Source organism: Haliotis cracherodii, unplaced genomic scaffold (genome assembly GCF_022045235.1).
Source record: "Haliotis cracherodii isolate W230 unplaced genomic scaffold, xgHalCrac1.p SCAF_15, whole genome shotgun sequence".
NCBI lineage: Eukaryota > Metazoa > Mollusca > Gastropoda > Lepetellida > Haliotidae > Haliotis > Haliotis cracherodii.
In genome coordinates this window covers 1,421,356-1,443,118 of record NW_027266270.1, presented here as the reverse complement: position 1 = coordinate 1,443,118, position 21,763 = coordinate 1,421,356, and the positions used below count along the sequence as shown (strand labels likewise).

The 21,763-nt window shown below is 44.1% G+C and overlaps 1 protein-coding gene across 1 annotated transcript; it reads right to left on the bottom strand.

Annotated features, from left to right (window-relative positions):
* Window positions 1-15,694: 15,694 nt before the first annotated feature.
* Window positions 15,695-20,246, bottom strand: LOC139462608 (putative uncharacterized protein DDB_G0290521). Its single transcript, XM_071244443.1, has 4 exons — window positions 20,003-20,246; window positions 19,681-19,867; window positions 19,052-19,103; window positions 15,695-15,748 (listed from the first exon to the last, which is right to left on the bottom strand). The coding sequence occupies exons 1-4, from the start codon at window positions 20,244-20,246 to the stop codon at window positions 15,695-15,697; spliced, it is 537 nt and encodes a 178-aa protein (XP_071100544.1).
* Window positions 20,247-21,763: the final 1,517 nt, after the last annotated feature.

The window sequence follows — 21,763 nt, the reverse complement described above, 5'->3', positions numbered from 1 at the left end:
ATATCTCATGTAAAGTTAGCAACGTTGAACGAGACTATGAATTTTTATGTAATATCGTATAAATGATTTATGTGACATTGAAGTGAGTGACATTTTCAAATATACTCAGGTTAATAACTCTTTATAATTAAAACGTTGTCTTATGCCTATGTGAGTAGTTAGTATTGTGTAAAGCCCAGAACATTGATATGATTGTCGTCATCATCATCATCATCATCATCATCATTATCATTATTGTTGTTTGATAGGCATTACTTAGAAGTTGGCGGATGACAAGATAGACACAATTTTTATGGATAACAACTTCTTTAATACTGTAAAAAGCAACGTTTCGGTATAGATCCTTATACCGTTGTCAAGCAAGACTGAATGAGGGACATAGTGCAGAATATATATAGCAAGTTGAGGATTAACAGTAGAGGACAGAGGATTATTGTTGTTGTTGTAGTCATTAATGCTTCCATTATTATTGGTGTGTGGTGGATATATAAGTTGTTTTTAACTTTGTATAATTTCTACGCGGTAAAGCATTTTTTTGCGAAGATGATGCTCTGCACATTGTAAATATTAAAAGCAGGGATTAAATTGAAAGAGCTATTCTAAAAACATTTGATTATCGATTTTGCACGAAAATAGCAGGCCGTGCTATTTATAATATTGAAGTACAAGGGGGAATCGATTCGTTGGGGTGAAGGTCGTTGCTTTGTAGGAATGTTGTGGGTGTCGCAATGTAAAGTCGATGTTGGCGTCGGCGACGTCGATAGTCAGCAACTACTGCGCTAATGCTAGCGGGAGGACGATCCAGACAAGGATTCTTCACAACAATATATGAAAAATAATGTAAGATCGTGTGTTTTGACAACTAGGGCTTGGGAATCAGTGAGGGGTAGGGAGGCCAGGGGTGTTGGGAATTAGGGGGGGGGGGGGGTTAGGGAGGCAGGGGGGGATTAGGGAGGCCAGGGGTGTTGGGAATTAGGGAGGCTGGGGGGGGGGGGGGGGGGGGGGGGGTCGGGATAGCTGTGTGTTCTGGTCATTGTTTTCATACGTGGTACGCTAATTTCTAATGTGGCCCTTGACCCCAAATCTCCACCCCACAATCTCTCAATACCGGTCCTTCTATCCATCCCTATCAATACTAATCCACCCAGACCTGTGTTAATCTCCTTAACTTGTTTAATCCGATAAATACGAGTGATGTTTTGTTGATATCATAACAGATGATTGATACGTGGATTGTTTTTTTTGAAGCAAGAAGATAAATTTGGCGGATTTTTCTCAGTAAAAGTTCAAACACAAACATTACTTTGACGTAACATTCTACTCTGTTGACCTTCGTGTGACCTTTCATGAAACAGCTGGCAATTCGTTGTCAACATTAAGAAGAATACAATGCTTAAAAAAGTAGCCACTGACACTTTTCAGTTTAAACAAAGACATGCTAAAACAAGACGTTAAACAAAAACATGAATAATACATACTCTAAGGCATCTGTACAAATAATGTATCAAGCTTTCATGGGAATATGTGTTGGAGTATTTGTTTACAAACAACTAAGATAAGCATTGCATATATGCTGTTAAATTACGTGGATCGATGTTCATTATGTCAATCACTGGATTGTCTGGTCCAGACTCGATTATTTACAGACCGCCGTCATATAGCTGGAATATCGCTGAGTGCGGCGTTAAACAACAAGGACAAACAAACTAATATCGAACTTATCAAACATTCCTAGCTTCATCCGGGCAATATGTAGGTGCGTTGAGTATAGTCATATTTGCAGTACGCACGGTAGTAGGGATGACGGTGCACGGTAAGTATAGCTAGGCGGATATGAATAAATTTGATGAGCCTTGTCGTATTGTTATATACTCTGAGCCACTGGCCTGACTGGAGAGGCATATCACCAGGGCGGATCCTACTGAGAGTCACCCGGAGATATAGAAATACAAGAATGAAACTGCACATTTCAATATGTGGTACAGAAGTACAACCAGCAAACACGACACCTGACACTGTATACAGGTATTAGGGATCAAGTCCATGATGCAATGGGCCATTGTGTACAATGACAGGTGTAGCACTGGGCCTCTCCCCTTGACCTGGTTTCTTCTGGCAACGCAAAACGTAGTGTAACCGCACCTTGATCTACAAACAGCGCAAACAATGCTCCAACTCGTATCATTAACTCCAAGAACTATCGCGAGGGTGGGGCGATACAAGTGTCAGTAAATACGGGTCCGTGGCGGGTATAAGCTGTATCCAAAAAGAAATGTGAAATCTATTTGTCGAATTTGGAAACATATAACCAATTAGCTGAAGTATTATATAGAGTTCACCCACTTGCACTATTATATTATCGGCGTCCGATGTGAGACGAGTAAGCACTCGGAAAACTTCGAAAATGATCACGTCTTCGTTTTTCCAGTGCATGGGTTTTGTTTTCCGATTGCTTGTTGGTCGCTAATGGCGGATACACCACGTAGTGCCAATTCAGTGTATATTTCAGTTAGTAGATGGTGGTTAAAAGCGAGAAATAACAGAACTATTTCTGTCTTTTGGACCGGACCGGAAATGTACACAAACTCTAATACGATAACTCTTTATCCTATCGGAGTAAAAGATCTTGTTTGAATGAGATAGGTGCAAAACATGATAATCATCGAGACTGACAATAACAGAAAATAGCACTGGTGATTTAAAATGTGTCAATATTAACTGACCAATGAACAAATTACGAAATGATATGACCCGTGAAGATCCAGGGTAGAATAGGTGGTCAGCAACAAATGCTTGGCGTGAAAGGCGACTATGGTTGACTAACGGGATCGGGTTGTCAGACTCGCTGACTTGATTGATGCATGTCATCGTATCCCAATTGCGTGCATCGATGCTTATGATGTCAATCACTGGATTGTCTGGTCCAGACTCGATTATTTACAGACCGCCGTCATATAACTGGAATATTGCTTAGTGCGGCGTTGAGCAACAAACAAACAAACAAACAAAACGAAATACCCCCAAATCCTAGATTTATTGATCAATTTATGTGAAACAATATTAATCCGGCATGACTAATCATACATTTATTTCCCCATCTTAGCTAAAGAAGTAGAGGTCGATGGAGAGTGATGGAAAGCTTCCGCCCTGGTATGATGCAATCACTCAGGCGAAGCACTCAAAAACATTCCCAAGCTGGCCGTAAACTTCCACGCTCAGCCAGGATATCACGTCATGTATGAATGGGTTGGTATACACGTATGGCTTCTGGAATGTAAATATACAAATGAAGCTCGTTGATTGGTCGAAGCTGGAGATTTCGACCAATGGGAGGCGGGCATGTCTTCCCACGCAATAAGCGATATGGAAATGTGGAGATCGATGTTTGACCTGCCGACCCCGACTGACGTTACACACCTCGTCACAGTGATCCGTCATGTCCCAGTGCGATTACAGACATGAATATAACCGCGTTATCGTTAAGAAAACCTCGAAAGTGTATTAGGACTGGGATTATAGCATGTTTGTCGGCCGAGGCCTGGCGACCGCACAACTTGAATAACATACCCGCCAGACACGGAAGGGAGACAACTACACATTAGGCATCTATTAATAAGATCAGTTAATGGGGTGCCAACTTCCATTCATAACATTTTTGTACCACGCCACTCTTAACCAAATACATCCTCAAAGGCATTTCTAGTGCACAGCATGTTTGAAATAATCAATAGTTTCCGGCGTTTATTAGTATTTTTTTTGTTTATTATCAGTGTTATAATGTATACTTGCCAGGTGTTGTTATATATGATATTATATAAAGAGCGTCTGTTTTGATTTGGATTGTTGTTTTACTCTGCACTCAGCATTATTCCAGCTATATGACGGCGGTCTGTAAATAGTCGAGTCTGGACCAGACAATCCAATGATTGACATCATGCGCACCGATCCACGTAATTGGGATCGATGACATGCATCAGCCAAGTCAGCGAGCCTGACCACCCGATCCCGTTAGTCGCCTCTTACGACAAGCACAGTCGGTGTCTATGTTCAGTACAGCATCTTATCCTGTTAATCACTGTGTGTCTTTAGGGACTGGTTGTTGATTATGGATGAGTCATAAAGGTCAAAATGTATGTGTGAATATGGCACACGCGAACGTACATAAATAATTTAAAAAGGAAATATATGGTGAGGTAATTATATTAATGATAGGAATAACAGTCTGGTACACTGTAGAAATGTGATTCTAAACACAAACTTAAATACGTACTTTGTCCCATAATTTTGACATGTTTTGGATCCTGTTTAACAGCTAAACGTGTTCAGGGTTTAAATAAAAAAAATAGTTAATTTGAAAACCGGTGCTTTCTAAACTGAGCGGCCAAATTAACTTTGCACCAGATTGAAGTGACTGTAATTAATAAACTAATAAACTAAAAACGTTTGAGGTGAAGCATATTTAATAAACCAACTATTCCACAAACAACTCAGACAGTTTGTGGTCACACATTGTACACCAGACAAACAAAATCAGTGGGAGTTGAAAATTCAGTGTCCAGATTTTAACTGATATTCAATCAAACGCGGAAAGTGGTCCCAGACACAAGTGACACGTGTCACTTTAATAGCGAATGTGGCCACCCCGTGCCTCCATAAATGCAAAGACTGCGTCGGACGGAAAACGTCAAACATCGGAAGAGGTCACGTGGCAAGCAGTTCCATTCATCTTGTAGAGTTGGTACCAACTCTTGTCATTTGGCGGGAGGGTGTGGTCGGACTCTAACTCACCTGTCCAAGACGTCCCTGGGCTGTTCTATGGGTGATAAGTCAGGAGAACATGCCGGCCACGGTAAGACGTTGACGTTGCTGTTGGCAAGGAAGTCTGCTACGATACGAGGTGTGAGGGGCCTGGCGTTGTCGTGTTGGTACAGAACACCTCGGGGTTGTTGCTGGGGGTAGGGCAGCACTACTGGACGGAGGATGTCATCTCTGTAGCGTTGCGCGTTGAGGTTTCCATTGATCACGACGAGTGGCGTTGTCTGGTCTCCACAAATTCCACCCCACACCATTACTCCACCTCCACCGTAAGGAACGACTTCTTTGAACGCAGCAAACAGCTATCCGTTCACCTCTGCGACGGTAAACACGCTGTCTGCCATTAACTCTAAACAAACACAACCTGCTAGTCTGTCATACAGACCCTGAAACAAATATATCCAATACAGCCCATTCAAGTCTATAATGTTTGGCAAGTCTAGATTACTGCAGTATCTGATAATGAAGAAAGTCTCTGGGTTCCTTTTAATTATATTTTATAACTATTAATAAACAACTTTTTTTTCTGTAAACTATGTTTATTTCAGAGACTAGATGTTAGTCTAAGAACCTGCTTTCGTCCGTAATGACCAGGCGTTGCCAGTCCCGACGCTGCCACCGTCGCACTGTATTAGCCCATCGTATTCGCCTGCGTCGATGTTCAGCGGTAAACAACTGTCCTCTTGACGGTCGGTAGGCCCCACACCTGCTGCCCGAAGTCTTCTGGTCACTGTGTGTGTGTGCTCACCCGCCGACCCAAAGGGTCAAGGGTCTATCGTAGTGGTCATGATCAGGTATACTTCATTATCAGCTTTCTACTCGTCATACAGCAGCAACAACCTACAGATTTTTAAACTTCAGTGGGATACGATCCTTTTTTAAAAAGGCACATTTTCACTCTTTTCACTTTTCACTATGGCCCCGTGGCAGTGTTAGGGTGTGAAAAGTGAGGGACCGTACATGGCCCCGTGGCAGTATTAGGGTGTGCAAAGTGAGGGACCGTACATGGTCCCGTGGCAGTGTTAGGGTGTGAAAAGTGAGGGACCATATATGGTCCCGTGGCAGTATTAGGGTTTGAAAAGTGAGGGACCGTATATGTCCCCGTGGCAGTGTTAGGGTGTGAAAAGTGAGGGACCGTACATGGTCCCGTGGCAGTATTAGGGTGGGAAAAGAGAGGGGCCGTACATGGTCCCGTGGCAGTATCAGGGTGTGAAAAGTGAGGGACTGTATATGTCCCCGTGGCAGTGTTAGGGTGGGAAAAGAGAGGGGCCGTACATGGTCCCGTGGCAGTGTTAGGGTGTGAAAAGTGAGGGACCGTACATGGTCCCGTGGCAGTATTAGGGTGTGAAAAGTGAGGGACCGTACATGGCCTCGTGGCAGTATTAGGGTGTGAAAAGTGAGGGACCCTATATGGCCCCGTGGCAGTATTAGGGTGGGAAAAGTGAGGGACCATACATGGCCTCGTGGCAGTATTAGGGTGTGAAAAGCGAGGGACCATATATGGCTCCGTGGCAGTATTAGGGTGTGAAAAGTGAGGGACCATATATGGCTCCGTGGCAGTATTAGGGTGGGAAAAGTGAGGGACCATATATGGCCCCGTGGCAGTATTAGGGTGTGAAAAGTGAGGGACCGTACATGGTCCCGTGGCAGTATTAGGGTGTGAAAAGTGAGGGACCGTACATGGTCCCGTGGCAGTATTAGGGTGTGAAAAGTGAGGGACCGTACATGGTCCCGTGGCAGTATTAGGGTGGGAAAAGTGAGGGACCGTACATGGTCCCGTGGCAGTATTAGGGTGTGAAAAGTGAGGGACCGTACATGGTCCCGTGGCAGTATTAGGGTGGGAAAAGTGAGGGACCGTACATGGTCCCGTGGCAGTATTAGGGTGTGAAAAGTGAGGGACCGTACATGGTCCCGTGGCAGTGTTAGGGTGTGAAAAGTGAGGGACCGTACATGGTCCCGTGGCAGTATTAGGGTGTGAAAAGTGAGGGACTGTACATGGTCCCGTGGCAGTATTAGGGTGTGAAAAGTGAGGGACCATATATGGCCCCGTGGCAGTGTTAGGGTGGGAAAAGTGAGGGACCGTACATGGTCCCGTGGCAGTATTAGGGTGTGAAAAGTGAGGGACTGTACATGGTCCCGTGGCAGTATTAGGGTGTGAAAAGTGAGGGACCGTACATGGTCCCGTGGCAGTATTAGGGTGTGAAAAGTGAGGGACCATATATGACCCCGTGGCAGTGTTAGGGTGGGAAAAGTGAGGGACCGTACATGGTCCCGTGGCAGTATTAGGGTGGGAAAAGTGAGGGACCGTACATGGCCTCGTGGCAGTTTTAGGGTGTGAAAAGTGAGGGACCGTACATGGTCCCGTGGCAGTGTTAGGGTGTGAAAAGTGAGGGACCGTATATGTCCCCGTGGCAGTATTAGGGTGGGAAAAGTGAGGGACCGTACATGGTCCCGTGCCAGTATTAGGGTGTGAAAAGTGAGGGACCGTACATGGTCCCGTGGCAGTATTAGGGTGTGAAAAGTGAGGGACTGTACATGGTCCCGTGGCAGTATTAGGGTGTGAAAAGTGAGGGACCGTACATGGTCCCGTGGCAGTTTTAGGGTGTGAAAAGTGAGGGACCCTATATGGCCCCGTGGCAGTATTAGGGTGGGAAAAGTGAGGGACCGTACATGGTCCCGTGGCAGTGTTAGGGTGTGAAAAGTGAGGGACCGTACATGGCCCCGTGGCAGTGTTAGGGTGTGAAAAGTGAGGGACCGTATATGTCCCCGTGGCAGTATTAGGGTGTGAAAAGTGAGGGACCGTACATGGTCCCGTGGCAGTGTTAGGGTGTGAAAAGTGAGGGACCGTATATGTCCCCGTGGCAGTGTTAGGGTGTGAAAAGTGAGGGACCGTATATGTCCCCGTGGCAGTGTTAGGGTGTGAAAAGTGAGGGACCGTATATGTCCCCGTGGCAGTGTTAGGGTGTGAAAAGTGAGGGACCGTACATGGTCCCGTGGCAGTGTTAGGGTGTGAAAAGTGAGGGACCGTACATGGCCCCGTGGCAGTGTTAGGGTGTGAAAAGGAAGGGACCGTACATGGTCCCGTGGCAGTGTTAGGGTGTGAAAAGGAAGGGACCGTACATGGTCCCGTGGCAGTATTAGGGTGGGAAAAGTGAGGGACCGTACATGGTCCCGTGGCAGTGTTAGGGTGTGAAAAGTGAGGGACCGTACATGGCCCCGTGGCAGTGTTAGGGTGGGAAAAGTGAGGGACCGTACATGGCCCCGTGGCAGTGTTAGGGTGGGAAAAGTGAGGGACCCTATATGGTCCCGTGCCAGTATTAGGGTGTGAAAAGTGAGGGACCATATATGACCCCGTGCCAGTATTAGGGTGTGAAAAGTGAGGGACCATATATGACCCCGTGCCAGTATTAGGGTGTGAAAAGTGAGGGACCGTACATGACCCCGTGGCAGTATTAGGGTGTGAAAAGTGAGGGACCGTACATGACCCCGTGGCAGTATTAGGGTGTGAAAAGTGAGGGACCGTACATGGCCCCGTGGCAGTGTTAGGGTGGGAAAAGTGAGGGACCCTATATGGTCCCGTGCCAGTATTAGGGTGTGAAAAGTGAGGGACCATATATGACCCCGTGCCAGTATTATGGTGTGAAATATTAACAGTGACGAGAATATGCCTATATTCGTGGCAGGTGTTACTGAAACCACTCAGTGCTGAAGCTATGTCATTTAATACACTGACGGTGGACAAGCAGCACCAAGCTGTCGACACAAACTTCCATGTGTTACCTGTTTTGCAATTTAAAGTGTGTTAAGGATTGTGTTTTAAAATATGCTGCTCTGGCAAAGATAATTAGCAGTTAATTATATCATAAGTAAGTATGGCAAGAATTACCATATCGTTTACAAAATCAATAAATTGTCGTATAATGTTTTCCAGGAATTCACGTGTGAGCGGAATGCAATGAAACAGCTTGGATTTCACGAATGTACTTTTGAAATCTGTTATGGCCGACATTAACCAGTCTACTGATAAACACGGATGTACATTTGGAATCTGTTATGGCCGACATTAACTCTAGTCTACTGATAAACACAGAAGTCAATTAGTCTACTGATAAAAAACAGATGTATATTTGGAATCTGTTATGGCCGACATTAACCAGTCTACTGATAAACACAGATGTACATTAGTCTACTGATAAACACGAATGTACATTAGTCTACTGATAAACACGAATGTACATTAGTCTACTGATAAACACGAATGTACATTAGTCTACTGATAAACACGAATGTACATTAGCTTACTGATAAACACGAATGTACATTAGTCTACTGATAAACACGAATGAACATTAGTCTACTGATAAACACGAATATACATTAGTCTAGTGATAAACACGGATGTCCATTAGTCTACTGATAAACACGGATGTCCATTCGTCTACTGATAAACACGGATGTAAATTAGTCTACTGATAAACACAGATGTACATTAGTCTATTGATAAACACGAATGCACATAAGTCTACTGATAAACATGTTGTGTAGAAACGTTACTGACAAGCAAAGTAAATTCCTATGAATGCATATCATAACATTTCTGGTCTGATTTGACCAGACAGTTTTTTTTTTATTCCTCCCGTCTGAAGTATAATCAAGCATTTTCTGTGATATAATCCCTTGACTGATTATGTATAGATTATGTGGCTGTCTAATAAACTGACTTTTTATTCACACAGGTCTTGTGTTGTGTGGGTTGGTCGTGTACCGTGGTATCTCTGCCAAGCGAACTGATTCTCCAACTCTCGCTGTTTAATACCAGTATATAACGAACTGTTCCCGATGCGATCTGTCGACCAAGTATTCTGCTTAATTTGGTAAAGGAGCTAATACGTGGGCCGTTCACATCAAGGGGTAATTGTCTGACTGTCAGTGTGCATGTAGCTCCTGCCTTATTGATTACAACTGCTTTCAAACGTAACCAGGGGCTTGATGATGCTTATTGAATGGCATCTGATTTCCTGAGGAGCGCCATCAGCGCGTACTTCCCCCTGGCGCTCAGGAAGACGAACCTGCATCTATATACGCTGTAGTGCAGACAACCCCTGCGATTAGTCTGTGTGATGTCTGTGTTGTACATGCGTGAGGTGTGAGAGATATGTGTGATATGTGTGCTGTATGTAGTGCCAATATTCACTGTCACGCTTGACCCCATATCATGCAAAATAGTAGTGATATAAAAGTGGAACAAATAAACGAATAATGCATTTGAACGAGTATTGTTTTTTCTTCAAAACGTGTCTGTGCTGATAACATTCTGAATATTTCTTCCCTATTTCCGATTTCACCTGACCCACCTTGACATGGGGTGGTGTGTCACAATGTGTGAAACTGTGTGAGTATTGTGTGACTGTCTTATATTTGTGTGATATTGTGCAATGTGTATAATATCGTATATTTGTGTGATATTGTGCGAAGAGTGTGACGATCGGATATTTGTGTGATATTGTGCAATGTGTATGAGTATCGGATATTTGTGTGATTTTGTGCGAAGTGTGTGCGTATTGGCTATTTGTCTGCCATCGTGGGAAGCGTTTGCGTATTGGCTTTTTGTGTGATTTTGCGCGAAGGATGTGTGTATCGGATATTTGTGTGACAAGGTACGAAGTATGTGACTATAGGATATTTGTTGTTTAACACCGCACACAGCAATATTCCAGCTATATGACGGCGGTCTGTAAACAATCGAATTTGGACCAGGCAATCCAGCGGTTGACATCATGAGCATCGATCCACGCAACTGGGATACGATGACATGCATCAACTAAGTCAGCGAGCCTGACCACCTGGTCGCTTCTTACGACAAGCATGGGTTGCTGAAGACCTGTTCTAACCGGATCTTCACGGGTAGATAATTGTGGGTCAATATACGAAGTGTGTGACTATCGGATGTTTGTGTGTCATTGTATCGCGGCAACCTTCTAACTCTGTCACAAAGTGCGGCTACATTCATGTTAAGACAGAATGGAGCACGTGGGGGCCATACAGTGTTATTGTCGGGAGAATCGGCTGTCGACTTCAAGGATAGGCTTATCTGAATGTACCTGAATGTACGTCGCTGTGAAAGTGCAATAAAACCCTGTTCACATCACCGCACCTGAAAATACCGCCTCCAAAATAAAAACATATGTCACCCTTGAGTATTCACAGAGAGTTTCATTCTTAGATGAGTCACATGTCTTCAACTAACTGTCGTGTGTTTCTGATGATGAACTCAAAAGGTCGTCGCAGTTACGTGAGTGAGCTGGAGGGTGGATGGGTGGTTGAGTGAGTGGTTGAGTTGGAGGTTGGGTGTGTGAGGTGATTGGTTGAGTGAGTGGTTGAGTGAGTGAGCGAGTTAGAGGGTGAGTGAGGTGAGTGGTTGAGTGAGTGGTTGAGTTGGAGGTTGGTTGAGTGAGTGTGTGAGTTGGAGGGTGGCTGGTTGATGGGTTGAGTGGGTGAGTTGGAGGGTGGCTGGATGAGTGGTTAAGTGAGTGAGTGAGTGAGTTGGAGGTTGGTTGAGTGAGTGAGTTAGAGAGTGAGTGAGTGGTTAAGTGCGTGAGTGAGTGAGTTGGAGGTTGGTTGAGTGAGTGGGTGAGTAGGAGGGTGATTGGTTGAGTGGTTGAGTGGGTGAGTTGGAGGGTGGCTGGATGAGTGGTTGAGTGAGTGAGTGGGTGAGTTGGAGGGTGGCTGGTTGAGTGGGTGAGTTGGAGGGTGGCTGGATGAGTGGTTGAGTGAGTGAGTTGGAGGGTGGCTGGATGAGTGGTTGAGAGTGAGTGGGTGAGTTGGAGGGTGGCTGGTTGAGTGCGTGAGTGAGTGAGTGAGCTGGAGGGTGGCTGGATGAGTGGTTGAGTGAGTGAGTGGGTGCCGTTTGACACTCCTTTCATCAGGGTAAGTCAACTTGATGTGTAGAGCTCGGAGTTGCGTGTTTGCCGGACGAAGAGTATTGTGTTTGTCACTGCTTCAAGGCATGCAAATTATTTTGGAACCACAACTATTATCTCTTTTCTAGCGTTTTCTTGACAAATTTTCTTCAAATTCCAGCTCTCCTGGTTAAGAATTAATGATTTCTAAATGAACATTTTATGATATCAAAAAAGCGATTAAATGAAGAAATAATTTAAAGCTATAAAAGACTGGTGTATCAAGAGATACTCGACATTTAGATTAAATCACTTGATCAATTATTGATTTAAAGAAAGTGAAGAATAAATAGTAGCACGGCCCTTCATACCACGAAGAGACAGTTAATCAATTTACCAAATTAGGCAATAGAGAATTCCGAACAGCGGAAGTGGGATTCATTAACATCGTTACACAGCACATTTACCTGGGTCTTGGTCGTACAGGCCTGGCACCTTCACGGAGCATGCGCGTACTTGCTATACATCCGGTCTGTCATCATTGCTTACGTGCACCGCTAATTCAAGGAAATGACACGATATTTTCAAGTTTTCTCACTGGGAATGGTGTCAGTAAAATATTTCTGAGTCACCCCGGGTATCACCTTCACCGTTGCCATACATATGTAAGAAGTGGTGTATTTGAATGTAATCTTTATTGTTTAGTACACACTTATTTGAATAATCCCAAGGAATCTACAGCTTTCTTTCTTGTTTCAAGGCTAGCTCCCGACAGCTAATTCATCATATTGTTTGTTTGTTCGTTGTTTAACGCCGCACTCAGCAGTATTCCAGCTATATGACGGGGTGGGGGTGGGGGTGTCAAACACCGTGTGGAATCGTCAGGGCGGACACTCGCCCAGACACCCAATCGCTTACCAATTGTTCACCCTGGCAGCTGAAAATAAAAATAATGTCATTCTAGTTATACAACGTTAAGTTCTACATGCCATTCTATAACAGCTAAGGTCTCCTTGTCAATCGCTTAGTGTCTCCATTTATTTTTAGACATGTTTTGTTAAGCGATATTGGAAGGCAATGGTTTACTCCATCCCTGTAACTTTGCTGGTTCTTCCTTATTTTCAATTAGTTAATAATCGGCGGGAAAGAAAAACGACTGTTGTCAAAACTATAATTTTATTCTACATTTGAGAATTTTTGGGTGGGCTCCGGTAATGTAGTACGTCAAAATCCCGTCTAGATAGCCTTGCATTTTCGAAATAGAACCCGGACCTTGCACGGTCTCATACAATGGGTAGGTTTCTCGGGAGTAGGAAACATGACGGTGTTCGCTGGGGTCATTCACGGATAAACATGTTAGTAAAATAGGCCAGGTATGTGCTGCACTACTTTCAGCGTTTACAAACAAACATTGCGTCGCCCTTGTCTGTCGGCGATCAAGTCCGAATTGACGTCGTGCACCGAAGCATATTGTCATACCATGTGTCTGTTATCATAATCAAAATAATAATCTAAGACACCGAAAGGGTCTAAAAAACAAGTTTCAGTTGGAACTATATTGCCTGTTATATTGACCTTGTGACGTAACATATTAATGCGCACATTCCTGGAAACCATGTGGGTTCCGTTTTGTGAGAGATCACAACATCCTTTTCGACGCCAGAATGTAAGAATGACATGACAAATATATTAAGACGCTTGTGAGTTTTGGGATGGTCAATATCCTGTAGTAAGAATAAAGCCAAGGCAAGCAAAATACACAGTGTGTATTCCTAATACAGGATATATACCATCCAAAAAAACTCGCACAATAACCTATTTATTGTGTAGGGAACGATTTCATATACTATAGTAATGTTGGCCTACTAAAATAGTTCCATTACTCATCTTATCGTGTGGTGACTTCTACTCTTTGAGATATGCGGATCGACAACGTCATTGCCAGCCCTCTCTGTAAGCACGGAGTCTCTTTAGGCACGTGCAACTCACAATGACATTGCACTTCAGAAGATGAAGGTCGAAGGAAAGGTCAATCTCTAATGGCTGCCTGTCCGTACAAGTGCTCGCGCACCTTACATGGACTGACACCACAGACACTCTCTGTAATGATGGCTTCTCCACGCCAGCCATGCCGCCGTGGTCAATCTGTAACAGTTCTGTTGAAAGTATGTTGAGACATGGGGGTTTATGGGTAATTATAAAGGAAATTAATGCTTTTTCTAAGTTTGTGTACAATTATCTGTGACAATGCATTCATCGACAGGGTTCCAACGGTGTTTATGAATTCTGTACGTACATCAGGTCGTCGCATATCAAGCAAAACAATAGTCTGATAACAGTGGAACTAGTGAACGAAAAATGCATTCGAACAAAAATAAATTTCTTCTGTATTGATGTAACATTCTGAATAAAAACAAATTCCTATTTTTATTATTTTTCTGAAAAAGTCTATGTGACTTGTGAATAGTTGAAATATGGCCTTATGGGTAAATGAATAGAGAGTAGATGTATGTCTTTTTTCAAAACAACAGCAATTGCTCATAACAAGTGGTCTAGTAGTTCTTAAAATTCTCGACCGCCTCCTTTGTGGTCTAGTGGATAGAGCGTCTGCCCGGAGAGCGGTAGGTCGTGTGTTCGATCTCTCTCTCCCAACCCCACCCCCACCCTTCCCACGCGTCATACCAAAAGACGTTCAAAAATGGTACTTGTTGTTACCCTGTCTGACGCTCGGCATTAAGGGACTAAAACAAGGAATGGTCGGCTCGGACAATATGCTGTGTCTGAGTGGGGTATTCGTTTTAAACTGAAGCATGGTATCTCAGTGGGCTAGCACTATAAAATCGGCATTGGTCCGGACTATTGTGCACACATACTTGCATGCACGTCGCTGTCTTGATACTTTGGTCGTTGTTCAGTTTTAGTTTTCTTCAAACCCTTAGAAGCATGATATTTGTCATAACGTTTACCGCAATGTTTGTTTGTTTGTTGTTTAACGACACATTCAGCAATATTCCTGCTACATGGCGGCGGTCTGTAAATAGTCGAGTCTGGACCAGACAATCCAGTGATTGATATCATGAGCATCGATCCACGAAGTTGGGATACGATGACATGCATGAACCAAGTCAGCGAGCCTGACCACCCGATTCCGTAAGACGCCTCTTACGACTAACATATTCGCCTTTTACAGCATGCACTGGTTGCTGAAGACCTATCCTCACCCGGATCTTCACGTGTCGTTTACCGCAGTGATGACAGGAAGAAGGCAACAGGCGCATGTTTGTCGTATTTAACAATTGCTTATAACATGGGACACTTGGTCTAGTAGTTCTTAAACGTCTCGACATGTTGCTTGTTGGTTGTTCAGATACATTTGTATATAAATCCTGAAATGCATGATATTTATTAGAAAGTTAAACGCAATAGCGAGAGGGAGACGGTGCCTCTATGCCTTTCATCACAATCAGGGACGATCGGGTAGCCTAATGGTTTAAGCGTTCTCTTGTCACGCCAAAGACCTGGGGTCGAATCCCGACATGGGTACAATGTGTGAAGCCCATTTTTGGTGACCCCCACCGTGATATTGCTGGAATATTGCTAAAAGCGGCGTAAAACCAAACTCACTCATTCATCACAATCGGAACGCGGCCTGACCTGGTTTCGGTCTTAATAGGCTATTGCACTCATTCACTGTGGAAAGTCCAAGTTTAACAAATTCAGCATGGCAAGGTAGCCAAGAACATGGTTTAAGGTGGAAAAGAGGAAATGAATTGAAACCAACATTGTTCATATTGTCTTAAACATGCCTGTGTTGATTAAATAGTTTTGGGAAATTATTGTTTTGTAAATATTATTTGACGAACAAAGAGCTTGCCGCAGTGTTGATGCATCGCATCAAAGGTTTTCTTGTCTTTAATCAAATAAACCGTGCATTTAGTCCATATGTAAACTGGGAATGTTCAATGTGAACGTGGAGTGGTCTAGCGGGTACAGTGTTTGCTCGTCACGCCGATGACAAGGTTCGAGTCCGATACCTACATGAGTACAACGAGTGAATGATGTCAATTTCGTGTGCTCCCTGTAACAAAAGTAAGTTACCAAATGATACTGGGGAAAGCAAAATATTAATAGAAGCACTGAATTTAAAGAAACTGCAAAACCTTTGACGGAGTAACATTTAATTACATCAATATCGTACCATGTCACTTGAAATCACAAACTGGAGATTCCTGTTAAGAAACATGGATTTCAGTTCGAAAGAGCTCTAGAAAAGGAGTGATTTCATAAACTTATAAAAACTGAAATATAATTAGAACGTTAACGCCAATCATTTAAAACACCCGTGAAGATCCGGGTTGAAGGCGATAACGGATCGGCGGTCAGGCTCGAAGACTTGGTTGATGCATGTCATCGTATCCCAATTGCGTACATCGATGCTCATGTTGGCAATCACGAGACTGTCTGGTCCAGACTCTATTATTTACAAACCGCCGGCATGTAGCTGTAATATTGCTGAGTGCGGCTTTAAACGAAAGCCTGTCAATGGAGTCCCCTGATTTTACGGCGCTTCAAACACTCACAGATGGGGAAGTGGGCGAACTTTTCATTTGGGGCTAACGGCCTCCCAGACATTCAGACATCTCTGTCAACCAAAACCTAGGAAACGTGGCCATTAGAGTCTTTCATTTCGCAACATTGTTCTGTTAGCCTTGACAAACTGCACGTCCCGCATCCGGGTCGTACGTCATCAGTAATCAGCAACTACAGAATTAGTAATCACCACTTCACAAAATCTGCCACTATAGTGAAAGCTATGAAAACAAATCAATACAAGTCTTCACGTTTCCATCCAACGAAACAATCTGTTCGTGATATTTTATCGGTCAAGTCAATGAATGAAAGTTCTAATGGTCATATGTTTACTCTGAAAGTGAAAAAAGATCACGATCTCGTAGGTAAAACAAGAAAAAATACAAGAAAGTCGTGACAGTTCCTTCGTGTGCTGGTGTAGGTGTAGGTGTAGGTGTAGGTGTAGGTGTAGATGCTGCTGTTGCTGTAATGAAGGTGTACATAGGTGTTGGTGTAGGTGTAGGTGTTGGTGTAGGTGTAGGTGCAGGTGTGTAAATGTAGGTGTAGGTGTGTAAATGTAGGTGTAGGTGTGTAAATGTAGGTGTAGGTGTGTAAATGTAGGTGTAGGTGTGTAAATGTAGGTGCAGGTGTGTAAATGTAGGTGTAGGTGTGTAAATGTAGGTGCAGGTGTAGGTGCAGGTGTGTAAATGTAGGTGTAGGTGCAGGTGTGTAAATGTAGGTGTGTAAATGTAGATGTAGGTGTGTAAATGTAGGTGTGTAAATGTAGGTGTGTAAATGTAGGTGCAGGTGTGTAAATGTAGGTGTAGGTGTAGGTGTGTAAATGTAGGTGTAGGTGTAGGTGTAGGTGTGTAAATGTAGGTGTAGGTGTAGGTGTAGGTGTGTAAATGTAGGTGTAGATGTGTAAATGTAGGTGTAGGTGTGTAAATGTAGGTGCAGGTGTGTAAATGTAGGTGCAGGTGTAGGTGCAGGTGTGTAAATGTAGGTGTAGGTGCAGGTGTGTAAATGTAGGTGTAGGTGTAGGTGTGTAAATGTAGGTGTGTAAATGTAGGTGCAGGTGTGTAAATGTAGGTGTAGGTGTAGGTGTGTAAATGTAGGTGTAGGTGCAGGTGCAGGTGTGTAAATGTAGGTGTAGGTGTGTAAATGTAGGTGTAGGTGTGTAAATGTAGGTGCAGGTGTGTAAATGTAGGTGCAGGTGTAGGTGCAGGTGTGTAAATGTAGGTGTAGGTGTAGGTGCAGGTGTGTAAATGTAGGTGTAGGTGTGTAAATGTAGGTGTAGGTGTAGGTGCAGGTGTGTAAATGTAGGTGTAGGTGTGTAAATGTAGGTGTAGGTGTAGGTGCAGGTGTGTAAATGTAGGTGTAGGTGTAGGTGCAGGTGTAAAAATGTAGGTGCAGGTGTGTAAATGTAGGTGTAGGTGTAGGTGCAGGTGTGTAAATGTAGGTGTAGATGTGTAAATGTAGGTGTAGGTGTGTAAATGTAGGTGCAGGTGTGTAAATGTAGGTGCAGGTGTAGGTGCAGGTGTGTAAATGTAGGTGTAGGTGTAGGTGTGTAAATGTAGGTGTAGGTGTAGGTGTGTAAATGTAGGTGTAGGTGTAGGTGTAGGTGTGTAAATGTAGGTGTAGGTGTGTAAATGTAGGTGCAGGTGTGTAAATGTAGGTGTAGGTGTAGGTGCAGGTGTGTAAATGTAGGTGTAGGTGTGTAAATGTAGGTGTAGGTGCAGGTGTGTAAATGTAGGTGCAGGTGCAGGTGCAGGTGTAGGTGTAGGTGTGTAAATGTAGGTGTAGGTGCAGGTGTGTAAATGTAGGTGTAGGTGCAGGTGTGTAAATGTAGGTGTAGGTGCAGGTGTGTAAATGTAGGTGTAGGTGTAGGTGTGTAAATGTAGGTGTAGGTGTAGGTGTGTAAATGTAGGTGCAGGTGTGTAAATGTAGGTGTAGGTGTAGGTGCAGGTGTGTAAATGTAGGTGTAGGTGTGTAAATGTAGGTGTAGGTGTGTAAATGTAGGTGCAGGTGTGTAAATGTAGGTGTAGGTGTGTAAATGTAGGTGTAGGTGTAGGTGCAGGTGTGTAAATGTAGGTGTAGGTGCAGGTGTGTAAATGTAGGTGCAGGTGTAGGTGTGTAAATGCAGGAGTAGGTGTGTAAATGTAGGTGTAGGTGTGTAAATGTAGGTGTAGGTGTAGGTGTGTAAATGTAGGTGTAGGTGCAGGTGTAGGTGTAGGTGTGTAAATGTAGGTGTAGGTGTGTAAATGTAGGTGTAGGTGTGTAAATGTAGGTGTAGGTGTAGGTGCAGGTGTGTAAATGTAGGTGTAGGTGCAGGTGTGTAAATGTAGGTGCAGGTGTAGGTGTGTAAATGCAGGAGTAGGTGTGTAAATGTAGGTGTAGGTGTGTAAATGTAGGTGTAGGTGTAGGTGTCTAAATGTAGGTGTAGGTGCAGGTGTAGGTGTAGGTGTGTAAATGTAGGTGTAGGTGTGTAAATGTAGGTGTAGGTGTGTAAATGTAGGTGTAGGTGCAGGTGTAGGTGTAGGTGTAGGTGTAGGTATGTAAATGTAGGTGTAGGTGCAGGTGTAGATGTTGGTGTTGCTGTACATGTAGACGTACATAGGTGTAGGTGTAGGTGTAGGTGTAGATGCTGCTGTTGCTGTAATGAAGGTGTACATAGGTGTTGCTGTAGGTGTAGGTGTTGGTGTAGGTGTGTAAATGTAGGTGCAGGTGTGTAAATGTAGGTGTTGGTGTTGCTGTACATGTAGACGTACATAGGTGTAGGTGTAGGTGTAGGTGTAGGTGTAGGTGTAGATGCTGCTGTTGCTGTAATGAAGGTGTACATAGGTGTTGCTGTAGGTGTAGGTGTTGGTGTAGGTGTGTAAATGTAGGTGCAGGTGTGTAAATGTAGGTGTTGGTGTTGCTGTACATGTAGACGTACATAGGTGTAGGTGTACGTGTAGGTGTAGGTGTAGATGCTGCTGTTGCTGTAATGAAGGTGTACATAGGTGTTGCTGTAGGTGCAGGTGCAGGTGTAGGTGTGTAAATGTAGGTGTAGGTGTAGGTGTGTAAATGTAGGTGTAGGTGCAGGTGTAGGTGTAGGTGTGTAAATGTAGGTGTAGGTGTGTAAATGTAGGTGTAGGTGTGTAAATGTAGGTGTAGGTGCAGGTGTAGGTGTAGGTGTAGGTGTGTAAATGTAGGTGTAGGTGCAGGTGTAGGTGTTGGTGTTGCTGTACATGTAGACGTACATAGGTGTAGGTGTAGGTGTAGGTGTAGATGCTGCTGTTGCTGTAATGAAGGTGTACATAGGTGTTGCTGTAGGTGTAGGTGTTGGTGTAGGTGTGTAAATGTAGGTGCAGGTGTGTAAATGTAGGTGTTGGTGTTGCTGTACATGTAGACGTACATAGGTGTAGGTGTAGGTGTAGGTGTAGGTGTAGATGCTGCTGTTGCTGTAATGAAGGTGTACATAGGTGTAGGTGTAGGTGTAGGTGTGTAAATGTAGGTGCAGGTGTAGGTGTTGGTGTTGCTGTACATGTAGACGTACATAGGTGTAGGTGTAGGTGTAGGTGTAGGTGTAGATGCTGCTGTTGCTGTAATGAAGGTGTACATAGGTGTAGGTGTAGGTGTAGGTGTAGGTGTGTAAATGCAGGTGTAGGTGTAGGTGTGTAAATGTAGGTGTAGGTGTAGGTGTGTAAATGTAGGTGTAGGTGTGTAAATGTAGGTGCAGGTGCAGGTGTAGGTGTAGGTGTAGGTGTAGGTGTAGGTGTAGGTGTAGGTGTTGCTGTACATGTAGACGTACATAGGTGTAGGTGTAGGTGTGTAAATGTAGGTGTAGGTGTAGGTGCAGGTGTAGGTGTAGGTGTAGGTGTTGCTGTACATGTAGACGTACATAGGTGTAGGTGTAGGTGTGTAAATGTAGGTGTAGGTGTAGGTGCAGGTGTAGGTGTAGGTGTAGGTGTTGCTGTACATGTAGACGTACATAGGTGTAGGTGTAGGTGTGTAAATGTAGGTGTAGGTGCAGGTGTAGGTGTAGGTGTAGGTGTAGGTGTGTAAATGTAGGTGTAGGTGTAGGTGCAGGTGTAGGTGTGTAAATGTAGGTGTAGGTGTAGGTGTAGGTGTAGGTGTTGGTGTTGCTGTACATGTAGACGTACATAGGTGTAGGTGTAGGTGTGTAAATGTAGGTGTAGGTGCAGGTGTAGGTGTAGGTGTAGGTGTAGGTGTAGGTGTTGGTGTTGCTGTACATGTAGGTGTACATAGGTGTAGGTGTTGGTGTTGGTGTTGGTGTAGGTGTAGGTGTTGGTGTTGCTGTACATGTAGGTGTACATAGGTGTAGGTGTTGGTGTTGGTGTTGGTGTAGGTGTTGGTGTTGCTGTACATGTAGGTGTACATAGGTGTTGGTGTTGGTGTTGGTGTTGGTGTAGGTGTAGGTGTAGGTGTAGGTGTAGGTGTAGGTTTTGGTGTTGGTCCAGATCTGTTCTGTTTGGGAGAGGTTTGGAGAAACAGCCGGCCATGAAAAAAAACACGTGCAACATGTGGGCGGGCATTACCCTGCTGCAGCGTGGCGTTACGTCCCTGCATTTTCACAAAGTGAGTGAGTTTGGTTTTACGCCGCATTTAGCAATATTCCAGCAATATCACAGCGGGGGACACGAGAAAAGGGCTTCACAAATTGTACCCATGTCGGCATTCGAACCAGGGTCTTCGGCGTGACGAGCGAACGCTTTAACAACAAAGCTACCCGACCGCCCCCAATTTCACAAAGAGTAGAACGATGCCGTCCCGCATGGACGAGTTGTGTTCTCCAAGGAGCTGTGATACCACCCCATGCCATTACGCTGCCATCCCAAAACTGACGTTCTCCTGGACTCCTTACTGTTGATCCAGGCACATCCATAAGAGGTTTTCAGATGTAAACCTGGACTCATCTATGAACAATATACTGTCCTAGTCTTGTGTCAATGGGCGTTATACGGCTCAGAAGTTGTTTGATCAAGGTGACAACGCCTTAGTAAAGCTTTTAAACAGTTTTATGTTAGACATGTGGAGGACATTTCCAAATTTGACGCATCAGTAACAAAATGGATGTCCGATGCAATTCCCTATTTTGTACCAAATGTTCCCGTGTTTATTCAGGTGAACAATTGACTTGACTTTGCATGTATTGTGACGGGTGGTAGCGGTGGGGCAGGATACGCTCACCTTTTCAGGAACACCTGGTATCATTACTTCATAGTAATTCATAAACACATGCTCATGATATAGTCGGAATCAGAATCGTACAATCGGCTCTGCTTTTTGCAGAGATTTCTATTGGATATGGAAAGGGCTTTGTCGCTTTATTGTCTTCTGAACCTAAGATGCTGTCTACGCCAAGCTAGGTGTGCCTGACGATAGTATCGCTGGGCGTCGAAGCCGGACATAGTGCTCCCTCAACCAGCTGCGTACAGTTCTGCCTATAATTGGTCTCAACTTAGGAATATTATTGT

Bases quoted from the DNA above. Each gene is read 5' to 3' on its own strand.
- LOC139462608 (XM_071244443.1), bottom strand. From the start codon at position 20,246: ATGTACAGCAACACCTACACCTACACCTACACCTGCACCTACACCTAC. The intron at 19,104-19,680 runs GTACGTCTACAT...CCTTCATTACAG, and splicing joins ACACCTACACCTACACCTAT to CAACAGCAGCATCTACACCT. The intron at 15,749-19,051 runs GTACGTCTACAT...GTACTCATGTAG, and splicing joins ACACCTACACCTACACCTAT to GTATCGGACTCGAACCTTGT.